The 13,469-nt window shown below is 44.9% G+C and overlaps 1 protein-coding gene across 1 annotated transcript in view; it reads right to left on the minus strand.

Moving 5' to 3' along the window:
* Positions 1-13,469, minus strand: part of LOC119433088 (sulfhydryl oxidase 1-like) — a 94,911-nt gene that overhangs the window by 44,063 nt on the left and 37,379 nt on the right. Inside the window, exons 8-9 of the mRNA XM_037700237.2 lie at positions 12,580-12,696; positions 7,906-8,032 (exon numbers count right to left, since the gene is read on the minus strand). Coding sequence (XP_037556165.1) covers positions 7,906-8,032; positions 12,580-12,696 — 244 coding nt within the window. The remainder of the gene's footprint in view (positions 1-7,905; positions 8,033-12,579; positions 12,697-13,469) is intronic.

Consider the following 13,469-nt stretch of genomic DNA (forward strand, 5'->3'; position numbering starts at 1 on the left):
TATGAAAACCCAAGCCCTCTAAACTCTAGAAAAAAATGCTGGCAAGCGTCACAGCGCCCTAAATAATAGAATATATACTTGTTTCTATGAACCGCCTTCGGTTTCAATACTCTGGAGGTCGATGCATCATTTCATGATGTCTGATACACTGGCTCACTCCATTACTGCAATAGCGGTGGTTGCCAAACTCAGCGTTCGCCAGAAGTGTTTATTTTCTAGTGTTTAGCACTCATGTTTATTTTTATTTTTTATAAGCGAAGTCATAATGCCTACCCTTTTTTGCTAACCAATGTAATCAAATTTTTCTCCGTGTAATGACGTCATGGTAGTATCGATGATGCTAGGCCCAATATTTCCAGACGAACTTTAGTATCAAATTAAAATATAAGTGTTTCCTAACCTTCATGGTTGCCAAGTGTGACCCTTTTACGCACAAAAAGCATGTGGTAGAGTTTCTACAACTTCAGAAGTATTTGTCAGCATGCATCGAAATATTGGAGGAATTGAGGTCCCATATCATGGTTACAAAGTCAGCAGCTACTTATACACTTAAACCTGGATATAACGAAGTCTGCAAAATAGGCACTTTATTTTGCTACATCGAAATTTCACTAGACTGAAATTTGGCCTGTTATGCAAAGAATAGTCGTCAACTGATTCTTGCTTATATGACATAAAAAATGTGAATAGTCGGGCAGGACGGACAGACGGATGTGCGCGCACACACACACACACGCACAAAAAAAGGAGGAGAAGGAGGAATAAACGTTTAATTTCGAAACAGTATCCTGGGTTGGATACTCCTAGGTGGGAGGTCTCCTCATTCCAGGAACCCTCTGGCCTTCACTGCCTACTTGGCCCTGGCGACGAGGCATCGTTGTTGTTCCAGGTCCTCGGAGACGAGCTTCGCCTCCCACGTTTCGATGAGGTCTTCGCTTTCTTGTCTGGCGTTACAGTCTTTTGGTGAGGGCGATGCGTCTGTGTTTAGGTGGCATGGACACTCAAGGATCAGGTGCGCCAAGGTGTCCAGTACGCCGCAAATTGGACAGAGATATCCTTGTAGTGTCGGGTAGATTCTATGCATGAGTATGCCATGGATGTATGCGTTACTTTGCAGTCTTCCGAGTGTGGTGCTTTCTACTTTGTTTAATCTTGGGTGAAGTGGTGGGTACACGCTACGTTCCAGCCTGTCATGTTGAAGGATCACTGAGTAGGTGATAGGTACGGTCTCTGCCCCTGCTGACGCTGGCCGGGCCTCTCAAGAGTAGGAAGGGTTAGCCCAGCAGGCATGATCGCTGGCTGCGGTGTGTGCCGCTTCGTTTCCCTCCAGCCCCTCGTGAGGAGGAACCCATGTCACGCAGGTGTATGGGAACAGAGTGCTTCAGCACTTCAACATCTTTAGGCCTTCTGTCGACACACAGGAGTAGACGACAACTGCGTCCATGCACGTTGTACTTGCTAGGGTGATTACCACCTCTTCTGCAGTCTCAGGGTTTTGTGCGCGGACTGTGGCAGACGCTAGCTCTCTGCCCTGGGAATCTACTATGCTCAGGAAGTAAGTGTTTTTTTGCGGGTATTTGGCAGCGTCAGTGTATCTGGTGTCCGGATCTTGCCTGTGTCTTCGCCGTAGGGTATCCACTCGGGCTTGTCTTCTTTCCTTATGGTACGTGGGGTGCATGTTGCGTGGGATTGGTGCTATGCACAGGGATTCGCGGATGTTCGGGGGAATTCTTTCTTTTTGGTCCGTGGCGACTATAAAGGTTTTGCCATAGCTTAGCAGTTGGAGCACTGACCTTCCGGTGGGCGTGAGCTTCAGACGTTCTAATTGACTGGCTTTGTGAGCTTCAGCTAGTTCTTGCCAGGTGTTGCGTACGCCCATCTTCAGAAGTCTCGTGGTCGAAGCCGTGGATGGGAGCCCCAGGGCAATTTTGATGGCTTTGCGTATTACAGTATAGACCACTTATAACGTAACCGCTTATAGTGCAGGACCGGATATAGTGCGGTCTTATCAGACTCCTGTTAATTTTCCCATAGCACTCCATGTATACATGTATCGCTTATAGTGCAGTTGCGGGAAACGAAATACCGGTTACAGTGCGGCTGCCTGGGAGTATAGAAGTCAGCGGGGACGGCGAACGCTCCCCTCAAACGGGCACCCCAAGTAGTGCTCGAGGAAGAATGAGTGACGAAGTGGAGGTGAAGGGCACGTGGTGCGAACGAACAGCCCGTGAGGCTGAAACCAGAACCTTGAGTGCAAGTCGTGAAATCTCGCGGCGCGCATAGCGAGCGAGGGCCACGAACTGCAAACGCCAGCCAACGCTCGCTTCATGATAACGGCAGTAAACGAAACTTCAGGGAGCGGGCGGCGCCGGCACGGCACGGCGAAGGGCGCACGTGGAGACCGTGGAATGTGAGGGAGGAGGGCGGCAGGGAAGCGGATTTCGCCACGGCAATTCCGTCGCTTCGGTGGCTCCCCTCGGCCTTCCTCGTAGCTCCCTCACTTTCGACTGTCACCATGCACGCCCGACGCCGTGCAGCAGCCGCCGCTCCAGCCGGCCCGGCGCCAGCTCCCTGAAGTTTCGTTTTCTGCCGTTATCGGGAAGCGGGCGTTTGCCGGCCTGGGACAGCGCCGCTGCTTCCCTCTGTACCGTAGCCGCAGCATGCAAGGTCAACACATGACTAGAAAGTAGAGGAAGCATAAAGGAGAAAGAAGGGTTCACTGCCATTTTCTACGCGTGGCTACGGTAGCGTGGCTGAGACGTCGGCACGTACACGCATGTTCCAGCGCAACGCAGAATCGGCAACCTTGCCATTTGAGAGAGGGTGAAATTTCCGCCGCATTTTTATTTTATTTTTTGTTCGCGCGCGACATTGGGGGGTCTCTCCTAAGCTTTTAGTCTATGGCGGTGCTGGAGCAATGCCGGCTGGAGGCGCCGCCACGTGATTTGGTTCGAATTAACGAGATTCGACTGTAAATTGAATGCAAACGTTCTAGCCGCATTCCTCAACTGTCGCATACGCGTGGCGGCTCGGTGCACATGCTTTGTATATGTGCGGGCCTCGAAAATTGTTGCTTTGGTTATAGTGCGGTACCACTTATAGTGCGGATATTCGCGACTCCGGCGACTTACGTTATAAGCGGTCTACACTGTATAATGTTAAGTTTTTCTACCTCTGTATTCCTCAGTGCGAGATAGGGCGTGCTGTATGTTATTCGACTGGTCAGGAGTGCTTGCATCACGCGTAGCGTGTCTTGTTCTTTAAGGCCATTTTTATGGCTTGTAATTCTCCTGAAGAGATGCATGAGCTGTGACATCGTTTGTTGTAATCGCGGGAGGGCGGCCGCCTCGGAGCCGTCTTTGTGGATGTGTAGTCCTAGTACTCGTAGGGTTTCCACTTTTGCAATGGGCATTACATTGAGGGTGACACTGGGATCAGGTTCATCGTAGCTGGGTGGTCTGCCTCTTGTTCTTGACTTGAGGACGAGGTGTCCCGACTTTTCGGGAGCACAGCAGGGGCCACATTTTTGAAAGTAGCTCTCAATAGTATTTACTGCTTCCTGTAGGCGTGTTTCTTGCGTTCCGGTGTTCGAGGCCCTTGTCCATAACGTGATATCATCTGCATAAAAAGCGTGTCGTAGGTCTGGTATGGCGTCAAGGAGGCTGGGTAGTTTGATCATGGCGACATTGACGGCAATATAACCGACCCTTGCGGGGTGCCTTTGTTCGGCAGTCGGAAGCTGTTGTTGCAGAGGTTGTTTATTCCCACTGTGGCCGTGCGGTCCATGATGAAATTCCTAACACAGTGGTATGTCCGCGACCCGCAGCCTAGGTCTTCAAGGTTGCAGAGGATAGCTTCGTGACTGACGTTGTCAAAAGTTCCCTTTACGTCAATGGTTAGGATCGAAGATTTGCTTCGGGTGCTCAGGTGGTCGATGAGGTATTCCTTGAGTAGAAGGAAAATGTCTTGCGTTGACAGGTTCTGCCTGAATCCGAACTAGTACTCGGAAAATATCCGTTGTCTTCGAGGTATGCGGTTAGCCGGTTGTGGATCATGTGCTCACAAAGTTTTCCTACGCACAAGGTAAGGGAAATTGGGTGCAAGTTCTCGATGCTGAGGTGTTTGTTTGGTTTGGAGATCATGGTGATCTGCGAGTGCTTCCAGGCAGTTGGTAGCTCTCCTTTCTCCCAACATACATTGAAGTACTGGAGTAAGGCTGCGGTGGCCTGCTGCGGAGGGTTCCGGAGATGCTTGTTGGTGATACGATCTTTGCCTGGGCTGGTGTTTCTGGTGAGCGTCGATAGTGCTGCAGAGATTTCAGCCTACGTAAAGGGTTGGTCAAGTTCGGGGTTTGGTTTTCCACCGTAAGCTTTGCCTTGTGCCGTCAAATTACCGGGTGGGTCGCTGCACAGCTTTTTCTGAATTTCTCGAAGGAGATTCTCTTCCGATCCAGCGTGGTTGTGCACAAGCCTACAGAGGTGCTGTCGCTGCTGCGTCTTTGTAGGGCCATTAACGAGAAGGGCGCGCAGGAGGTGCCGCGTCGTCTTTGTGCTCAATGTTCCCTGGAGTTTGTCGCAGAATGCGTGCCCAGTTCTGCATTCCTAATTTCTCCACGTATGCCTGCGCTTGCTTGGTGAGGAGGGAGATTCGCTTCTAGAATTAATTTCTCATGAGGCTGCCGACAAATTTTATGAACATCGATGCACTCAGTCTGGGCCGCTGTAACGGGGACCACAGGTCCAACATGCTGTAGAGGTTGGTGTAAGCGAAGCTTTCGTGTCCATTCCGCCGCTGTGGCTTGCCAACATAACCTCAGGTGTCGCCTAGAGTGGTATGGCACCAAATGCTATACCGTATTTACTCGATTCTAACGCGCCCTCGATTGTAACGTGCACCCATTTTCCGTGATCAAAAGACAAAAAAAAAAACTTTACAGTACCGTGCACCTCATGCTTTCATACAGAAATAAAGCTTTCTCTCATTTCGAAAAAAAAAAAAAAACATTTACTCCCAATGCACTAAAGTTGCGATGAATTAAAAAGAAAAATGTTGCAGTTTCGCCCTAAAGGCAAAGCATCGATTGCGATAGCAAAATAGTAGACAGCTTTACGAAGTAACGATAGTACTTTTTATCGGCCGTATGAACTTATAAACATTCGCTAACTAACTAAATTAACAAGCATGGTGTCATGTGCGCACAAGCAAACATGAACACATCTCGCTCGATGACTGCGGAAACAGCGGAAACTAGCTGTCTAAACGCTCGAGTGACGAAGCGCGGCAGCAACGGCGAGCGAATTGACCTTCGCGCTAGCACACCTCTCGCTCTAACGCGAACGATATGCTGCAAAAGCACAGCGCGTGCGGACTCCCCATCGCAGATCACTTTCAAGATAGGGCCGAGGCGATCGTATCGCCGAAGTAGATTGTCGCAGAATACGCCTTGCTTTGGGCCACTTAAACCCTTCCACGTTGCTTTGGTGGCGAAAACCCTCTCCTGTTTGTGCCAGTCCCGCACGCAGGTTTCGGATTCTCCAAACTGCCATGACGCGGCCCGATTTCTCTCCGTATCCGCTCACATGATCACTTTTCTTTTAAACGCGGCATCACGATAAACTCTGCACTTCGTGCTGATAGAGCAAATGCAGAAAACGAGACGATAGACGGTAGATTAATGCCTAAGCACACGTACTACAACACATGCGGAGGAAGCAACGGCAGCTAGGCTCGAAGCGCGTACGAGGCGGCCATTTTGAAATGCCGATGGCGATATGGTAACGCAGATTTAGGGTCGTACTCGATTCAAACCCGCACGCAATTTTTGGACCAGTTTTATCGGAAAAAAGTGTGCGTTAGATTCAAATAAATACGGTATGTCCACCGAACCGAACTGCTGCTCTCCACACAGCCTGATCGATGCAGCATCAAAACCCATTCAATACTGCAAAAAAACCTTCCTTTAAAGCTTTGTGGAAGCAAGGCGACAACCTGAATTATGGCGAGTTTGTTCAGAGCTGCCACATTTCCTGTTTTGCCACATTGAGCGCATATCATGTCCAATCGAGCAAAATCTGGTACGGCGTCGCAAATTTCGTTCACCGTTATGGATTGTTTCAATACTTATAAGTAACTTTTATGACATAAGGCTTAGATGGTTTTATGGAGTAGGCAGTCGTGCCACAGGTAAGTTCGAGCAGTCCTGAATAACTGGTCGGCTACTTATATCCAAAACTTGTTGCAGGAGCAGTGCATTCATCGAAAGCACTTTCATTTGCGGTAAAAGCATTTGTTGGCTTCAACTGGTTTCGCTGGGAATTTGTCCTTTTCTTCAGCAAGTCGAGGATAGCTTCTTTCGAGTTCGAGATCAAAGAGAGTGAGCTCTGTGGTATACCACGAAACCAGCGGCGAAATCCTTTTTTTTTTTTCTCGCCACTCAAGAGCTCTTGCAAGATACTGGCCTTGTCCTCAAGCAAAGGGTGTTGCATTTAGTGCTACCGCTACTGATGCTTATCACTTGCCACGCAAGATAGGGAGCATTGGTGCATTGACCTTGGAGACAATCATATGGAGACAACATAAACATCCAAGACACCAAATCTGGTGCTGGCGCAAGACACGTGTGGAATATGGAACTATGCTGCGTAGAGTCCACAATACCATGTGCTGATACGTGTACGCCCTAGTGCCTCTGATCGACACTGCACTTGCCAGCTTATGGCCTCCGAGATGTGGCGGTGCATCTAGAACGCCATGACCAGCTAAATTTTCCGCCACGGAGAAGACGCTGCACTGTTTTGGAAGCCACTTTCTGACACGCGGTGCGCAATTTGAAAGGTGCATTTACAAAGAACCGCATGTAATTCAACCATTTGACCACTGATACCTCATTTATTGACTTTGTCATCCTTCGCGAGAGCAGTCAAATTTTGGTATATTGAAATTGCGGATAAATATACGTTTACTTTTATTGAGGTTAAAAATACATAATGTCCTATGGATGTGAAGTTATAAAAAGTTCAATACTTTGTTATATCGAGGATTTCACTATATTGAAGTTTGTTATATCGAGGCTTAACTGTATAAAGCAAAAAAAAGCTAGTTTTTTGTGTCAGTGCTCCTCTGTAGCATATTGGAACACTGCAACTTTAGTTCCACAACACGACTGTATGGATTATGTAGGTCTTTTACAAGAATACACAATATCACTCATAACTGCATTATGTTGGGTGATAAAATAGCCATTCACCATCTATGATGCTGCAAGCACTAACATGACCACAAATATGAGATTTTTTTCCCCATTAATGGCTATAGAGTGGTAATATATACAGTGTAGAACAGCTATATTCACCATTTGTAACGCTATAAGCACTGACATGAGCACAGATCTAGGCTTGCAGTCCCCACTTGTGGCTTTATTGTGGTAATGAATTGAACAGCTTGAACAGAGGACCAAGATGGACGAGACAAGACGAAGTGCTGTCCCTCATCATCTGTTTGTGCTATTCAATTCAGTATGTGTCACCAACATGCCCATTTGTATATTCTGCCTAGCAAAGTGGTAATAGTACTACATAATATAAAACAGCTATTCACCATTTATGACCCTGTAAGCATTGAGATGAGCACATATTTGAGCTTCTGTTCCTTCAAGGCTGTAAAATGGTAATATACTGAATGTAAACAGAGATTTCCTCTAGACAACAATGGAGAAAAAGTTACATGGGCAGTATTCAGCTTGCTAATATGCTTTAACATGCATCACGCTTAAGAACTTAAGTTTTATTGATTATCATGGCAACTTAACATTTATTTCACAGGCGTCTTAACAGCCTTTGGCAATAGCTATGCAAGTTATCTATATATAAACTATATATATGCAAGAAAATAATGCAGACACTCTACCTCCAGACTTGAGGTAGGCACTAACGGTCAGGCTGTGGAAAAGCATCCACAGAGCACAGGGATAACCACGTAAGCGTGGCTGGCTGCCTAGACAGCCTTCATAGGGCCCCATGACTGGCAGGTCCACCTGTAAAGTATTGTGATATGAAGGACATGCACTAGGGGTGTACTCATAAAAAAATTTTCTAATCGAATCTAATATGAATATAAAAATGAATATAAAAATGTGTCCCTCCAATACCAAATCAAATATCAAATATTTTTCTGCTTATCAATATAGGAACGAGAACATGAAGAGAAAAAGTGGTGCCAAATATCCTATTTCTTGAGCACATGCAGCACTATTTGAAAATCAATTCAACTGAGCAACTTGTAAATTAGCAAAAAAAAAAAAAGTACACTGCAGTCCCTGGTTGGTAATGGCACACATCTCACCATAATCAATAAATAAAATATTCATATTAAATACAGCACCAGAATAATCGAAGCTACAAGCAGTGGGCTCCACTTAGTATGAAGAACAAAAAGGTAAAACACAAGAAATCTTGAGGTGTCCTGGCAGCTGCCCAGGCTTACATGTCCCGCTTCTCACACTGATGATGCACAGAGAGCAGTGCACACATGCCACTGGAAGCGCTTGCCAATTGTGCAAGAGCTATGGCTCACAGCTCTGACTGGGCAAGGCACGTGGTGCCGGCCACCAATGTAAGCTCGGGTCTCTGAGATTGCTCGAGGTTGTGCGTCCCCAATCTCAAAGTTGTGGGGACGCAAGAGTCTGATGCTATTTTCCCCACACAGCTGCTGTGTCTCCAGGAATCCAGCTTCACTGTGTAGCACGTGAAGCATCTGTGTTAGCGCAATTGTGCAAGAGATGGTGCATGATCCACAGCTAACGTCACCTGACAGTGGGGGGCATGCTTGAGACCCCACAAAGTCAAGTGGAAGCGACAGAAGTGGCCAACCAGGGTTAATACACAGATTGGGAAAGAAACCTTTTCAGAGCTTTGCCAGAGAACTACAACCAACTAACCCACACTGCCAGCACTGTTGTGCTGTGTGTGTGCACAGTTTGCGGAACAGTAGTTACTGCACAAGAGTGTGAATGTGCTTTTTGAAACTTGAGGCCTCCCCAGTTTTAGCCTAAAGATGTTCAGAACTAAAAATAAACGCTCATTGAAAGAAAGATTTATATAAAAAAAAACATTTTGTTTTCATTTTTAGAGCACCAGAAACAAAGCAGTAAATAAATTATTCAAAATTTCTTTTGAGTGTCCAAATTTTACACTCAGACCACCAGCTCCTTCACAGTAATGCAAACCAATGGCATGCAACAGTGAATGGAAGAAAAAAATGTAGGTACAGCTCCAACATGGCTTGCTAACATGGTGGTAAAACTGTTCAAGAATTGATATGAAAGCATTCTGTTTTTATTAAGCACTATCCAGCTTCATAACATCACAGCAAAGATTTGCATGTGCAGCAGTTGTGCTTGGCCTCCAAGATTGATGCTTTCAACTGCTGGTACCATGCAATGCCTCGCAAGCGTGCACTTAAAGCCACTAAACTTGAAGTGCATGCTAAATAGAAGAGAAATATACAGCGAATAAGTGAGTATAAGTACTTGGGAGTTACCATTACATCTAAGCTGAACTAGACAATGCATATAGACAACATTATTAGTAAAGCAACCCAAAGATTAGGGTATATAAGGCGGATGCTTCGGCATGCCACGTCCGAAACCAAGCTAACTGCCTACAAAACGTTAGTGCGACTCATACTTGAGTACACCTGCGAGGCATGGCATCTGCATTTCAAGACGCTTACATTAAAATTTGAAATGGTACAGCGGTGTGCTCTTCGGTTTGCGTACTGGTCTTACGGTCGGAACATTTCGGTATCCCTGCTTTATATCACAGCAAATCTGCCGCTGCTGGAATTGCGAAGAAAGCAGAAACAGCTTGACTGTTTTCTTACCACGGCACTAGGCATTGATCACCGGTGACCGAAGTGTTTGACATCCTATTTTTTTTTTAAACGCTGCGCTCCTGCATTCATTGCGCCATCTCGGTGATTGTATACGAAGTAGAGTTTCCATTTCAGCCCGGTTCACATTTTTACCACGCGGCGGGGATTTTTAAAGGGCACTCGAGCTCAAAGGTTGAGGCGCACTTGAGCGGCGTGATGGCGCCGACATCCGGTACTGCGTGCGCTCGAAAGAAAGCAGTTTCGCTTGATTGCAACGATACTAGAGGCAATCTTTTGGACTTGTCGAGCATTGATGACTCGGACATCGATGTCGCGTCGTTGGAGTTTAGTTCGGATGAGGAAACTTCAGCAGATCAGCCGGGAACATCAGCTGTTACCCGCCGGCAAGTTTCGTTTTCGCCTCCCATTTTGTTTATTGATATTTACAGCTGCTTCAATTCCCCTGTTGGTGTCCAAACTATTTTCTTTATTTATGGTGTGTCCCCTTCATTTGGTCAAGATGTGCTGCCACCAATTTCGGCCCCAGAGAGATCCAGGCATTGACCTCGGGATGATGCTCCATAGGGGTCCGAAGCGGCTGGCGAGAGCGCTGAATTTTTTTCGCCTGTCCTTTACGGTGGAGGTCGTTCATGCTATATGTATAAACAGCAACGAATATGCACGGACGCATATCCTTGACAAACTGACGTAGAGAACTTTTTTTCTCTGAAGATATAAGTCTATCGTTTGGCAAGTTTGCTGTGAATTTCAGTAATTATTTGTGTTTAGTCATTTTTATTACGTACTTTGTAATTACTGTTTCTTTTCTGAAATGTACTCTTGAAATGTGCGTTTAGTACTCGTGTTTTTGTATATAATATTATGCTGTAAATTAATCTTTTCCTTGAAAAAAAAAATAGGACCAACCAAGAACTTGAATGTTTGACTATCTGTCAGGTAATTTTTCTTAACTCAAAGAGTACTATATCTATGGGTATAATTCTTTAGAGAAATGTTGCCAAGGAATATATCGACAATTTGCATATTTTGGAATTTTCTAAAAAATTTTTTGCACGAGATGTTACTTCCTACTGAAACTTTTTTGAAAATTTTTGGGGTTTTTTTTTGTTTAAGAATGTTTTTATGCAAATAAATTTTTTTATATTCTGTTAAAATAAATATTATTTGAAAGCACGTTCGTTTATCTTCACTTTTATATACTGCATGACACTGTAAACTTATTGGCTGTTGCACAAAAAATTCCTAACTCAAACATACAAAAAACAACCAATTTCCCCGTGGTAAGGAAAGAGTTCAAGCTCTTTTACAAAATAGTTAATGATTTAATGTTAATTGACTATTCAAAATATATAAGCAAATCGAGATCAAGAATTAAACGGAACAAACATTGCAAATGTGTAGACTCAGAGGAATGCAGATTGTCGAAAGACTGCTTTAGGTATTACTTTTTTTTTCTCAAATCAGCCTATGACTGGAACAAACTTCCAGAGCATGTCGTCATGGCGGGGGACTAGGATGCATTCTCCTCCTTGGTTCTAGCTTATTCTAAACTAATTATTTGGTAATTATTTATAACATGCATTGTATCTAGATTATAGCATAACTGGTTCCTTTTCATAGAGATAGCTTAAATATGTAATTCAGTAATAATTGTGTTCGTAGTACCTAAATAAGCGGGCATTGTTCGCATGTTTCTTGCCTATTGATTTGTTCCATGTCTATTGTGAGCAATATGTGTTTATATTTCTTATGTATATTCAGTATATTTGTCGTAATTGCATGATAGATTATTATTGTCATCGTAGCACCTACGTAAAGATTATATGTTTATTACTTTTGATTTGTTACCTTGTTAATTATGAGTCGATTGTATGTTTTATATGAATCCCACCACTCCTATCTGGGTCCCAAGTTGGACTGATAGTACCAAATGAGTAAATAAAATAAAAGGAAGGGCTGGTCAAGAGAACTCCAAAACACTTGCTGGTCCCAGCTTACTGGGGCAACTATGTGCGACGGTGGGTGCTGAACATAATCAGTAATGAAATTTTGGCTGTATTTTAGGCCCCACATACCTATGCTTTCAGTTTAGCTACCATATTCCAGCCGTGGACCAAATTTACAGGCATTTAGACCAGGAATGAAATATGGCAGTCAGCAAAGCATGTGGTACACATGGCACTTTGTATCGCCACCACCATACTACAGAAAGGCATTTATTTGCAGCCCTAGTCTAAGCAAAAACATGAGCACAAAAATAAGCTTCTTGTGTACTAGACAACTTCAGACCAGTTCAAAGAATTTATGTGCCACAAACTGATTTTGCTCAAAGGGAAGCAGATGCACCATCTCACACTAACTTGGATTCTGCATTCCATGTAGCAATTTTATTTAATTCGGGGTAGACGTATGGTGAGTGGCCCATGCATCTATATTACTTTAATTTGCTCGCCTAGGATGGCAAGAACAGAAGCATTCCGAAGCACAGTTTGAAAACTTGTGAGGTTCCTTATGGCTAAAAATGTTTTAGGGCTGAGGGCTTATGCCACTGAAAATGAAGCTTTTCAGTTTCGACACAACACTACAATCTCCCTCACAACTCCTTCTGCCTCTGTCGGTGAAGAATTCATCCAGCAGAACTTCTAATACCTGGAAAATGCATTGGAAGGCATTTCTCTGTGCTCTTACCTGCTTGTTAAGAAAAGCCGAGAGCTGTTCTCCCTTTAAGGAATCAGTTCCAGCTGATGTCACAAAGGTGTGCAAGTTTTGCAATGCCATCTTTGTCGGGTGGCCTCCTGGAAAATACTGCAGCCACAGTCATAGAAGTTATGTTCTTGTTCACTTCTCTTCAAGGGTTAAGGCAAGCAACCTATTAAATTACAGAAATTATGTATTCAAACTGTCCTTTTTTGTGTTAAATGAAGGTTCAAGCCCCCAGAAAAAAACACTGGCATGCCTAACAGCATCCCAGAAAATGTACCGTATACACTCGTGTAAGGGCCGCACTTTTTTTCCGCGATTTTGATGGGGTGCGGCACTTCCACGAAAGTGTGAAATATTTGTTCAGTTTTCGATCCACGTATGGAAAAACCTATTTAATCGTGCCATGTATACCTAACGATGGGATATCTGACATCTAGCTTCGGACATCCTCGCTAGATGTCTTCATCAGTATCACTGCTCGGGCTCGGCTCGGCGCCGTTGCTCGGGTCATCCGCACGTTCATGTATCCAATCGTCCTCAGTACCGTCCATGGCATTGGAAATCCCGGTGACCTGAAAACTCTTTACAATAATGTCTGTGGACACCGCACGCCATGCGTGTAAAATCTCGCGAAATGAGCCGTACGCGAGACACGACGACTCTGCCGTTTGCTGGCGAGAATTTTTTTTTTTTCAAAATTTGGACTGCCAAGTTGGGGGGAGCGGCCCTTACACGAGCGCAGCCCTTAGACGAGTGTATACGGTAATAAGATATTACAGTATAGATCACTTATAACGTAACCACTTATAGTGCAGGACCGGATATAGTGCGGTCTTTTCAGACTCCCGTTAATTTTCCTATAGCACTCCATGTAT

Source organism: Dermacentor silvarum, chromosome 1, assembly GCF_013339745.2.
Source record: "Dermacentor silvarum isolate Dsil-2018 chromosome 1, BIME_Dsil_1.4, whole genome shotgun sequence".
Classification (NCBI taxonomy): Eukaryota; Metazoa; Arthropoda; class Arachnida; order Ixodida; family Ixodidae; genus Dermacentor; species Dermacentor silvarum.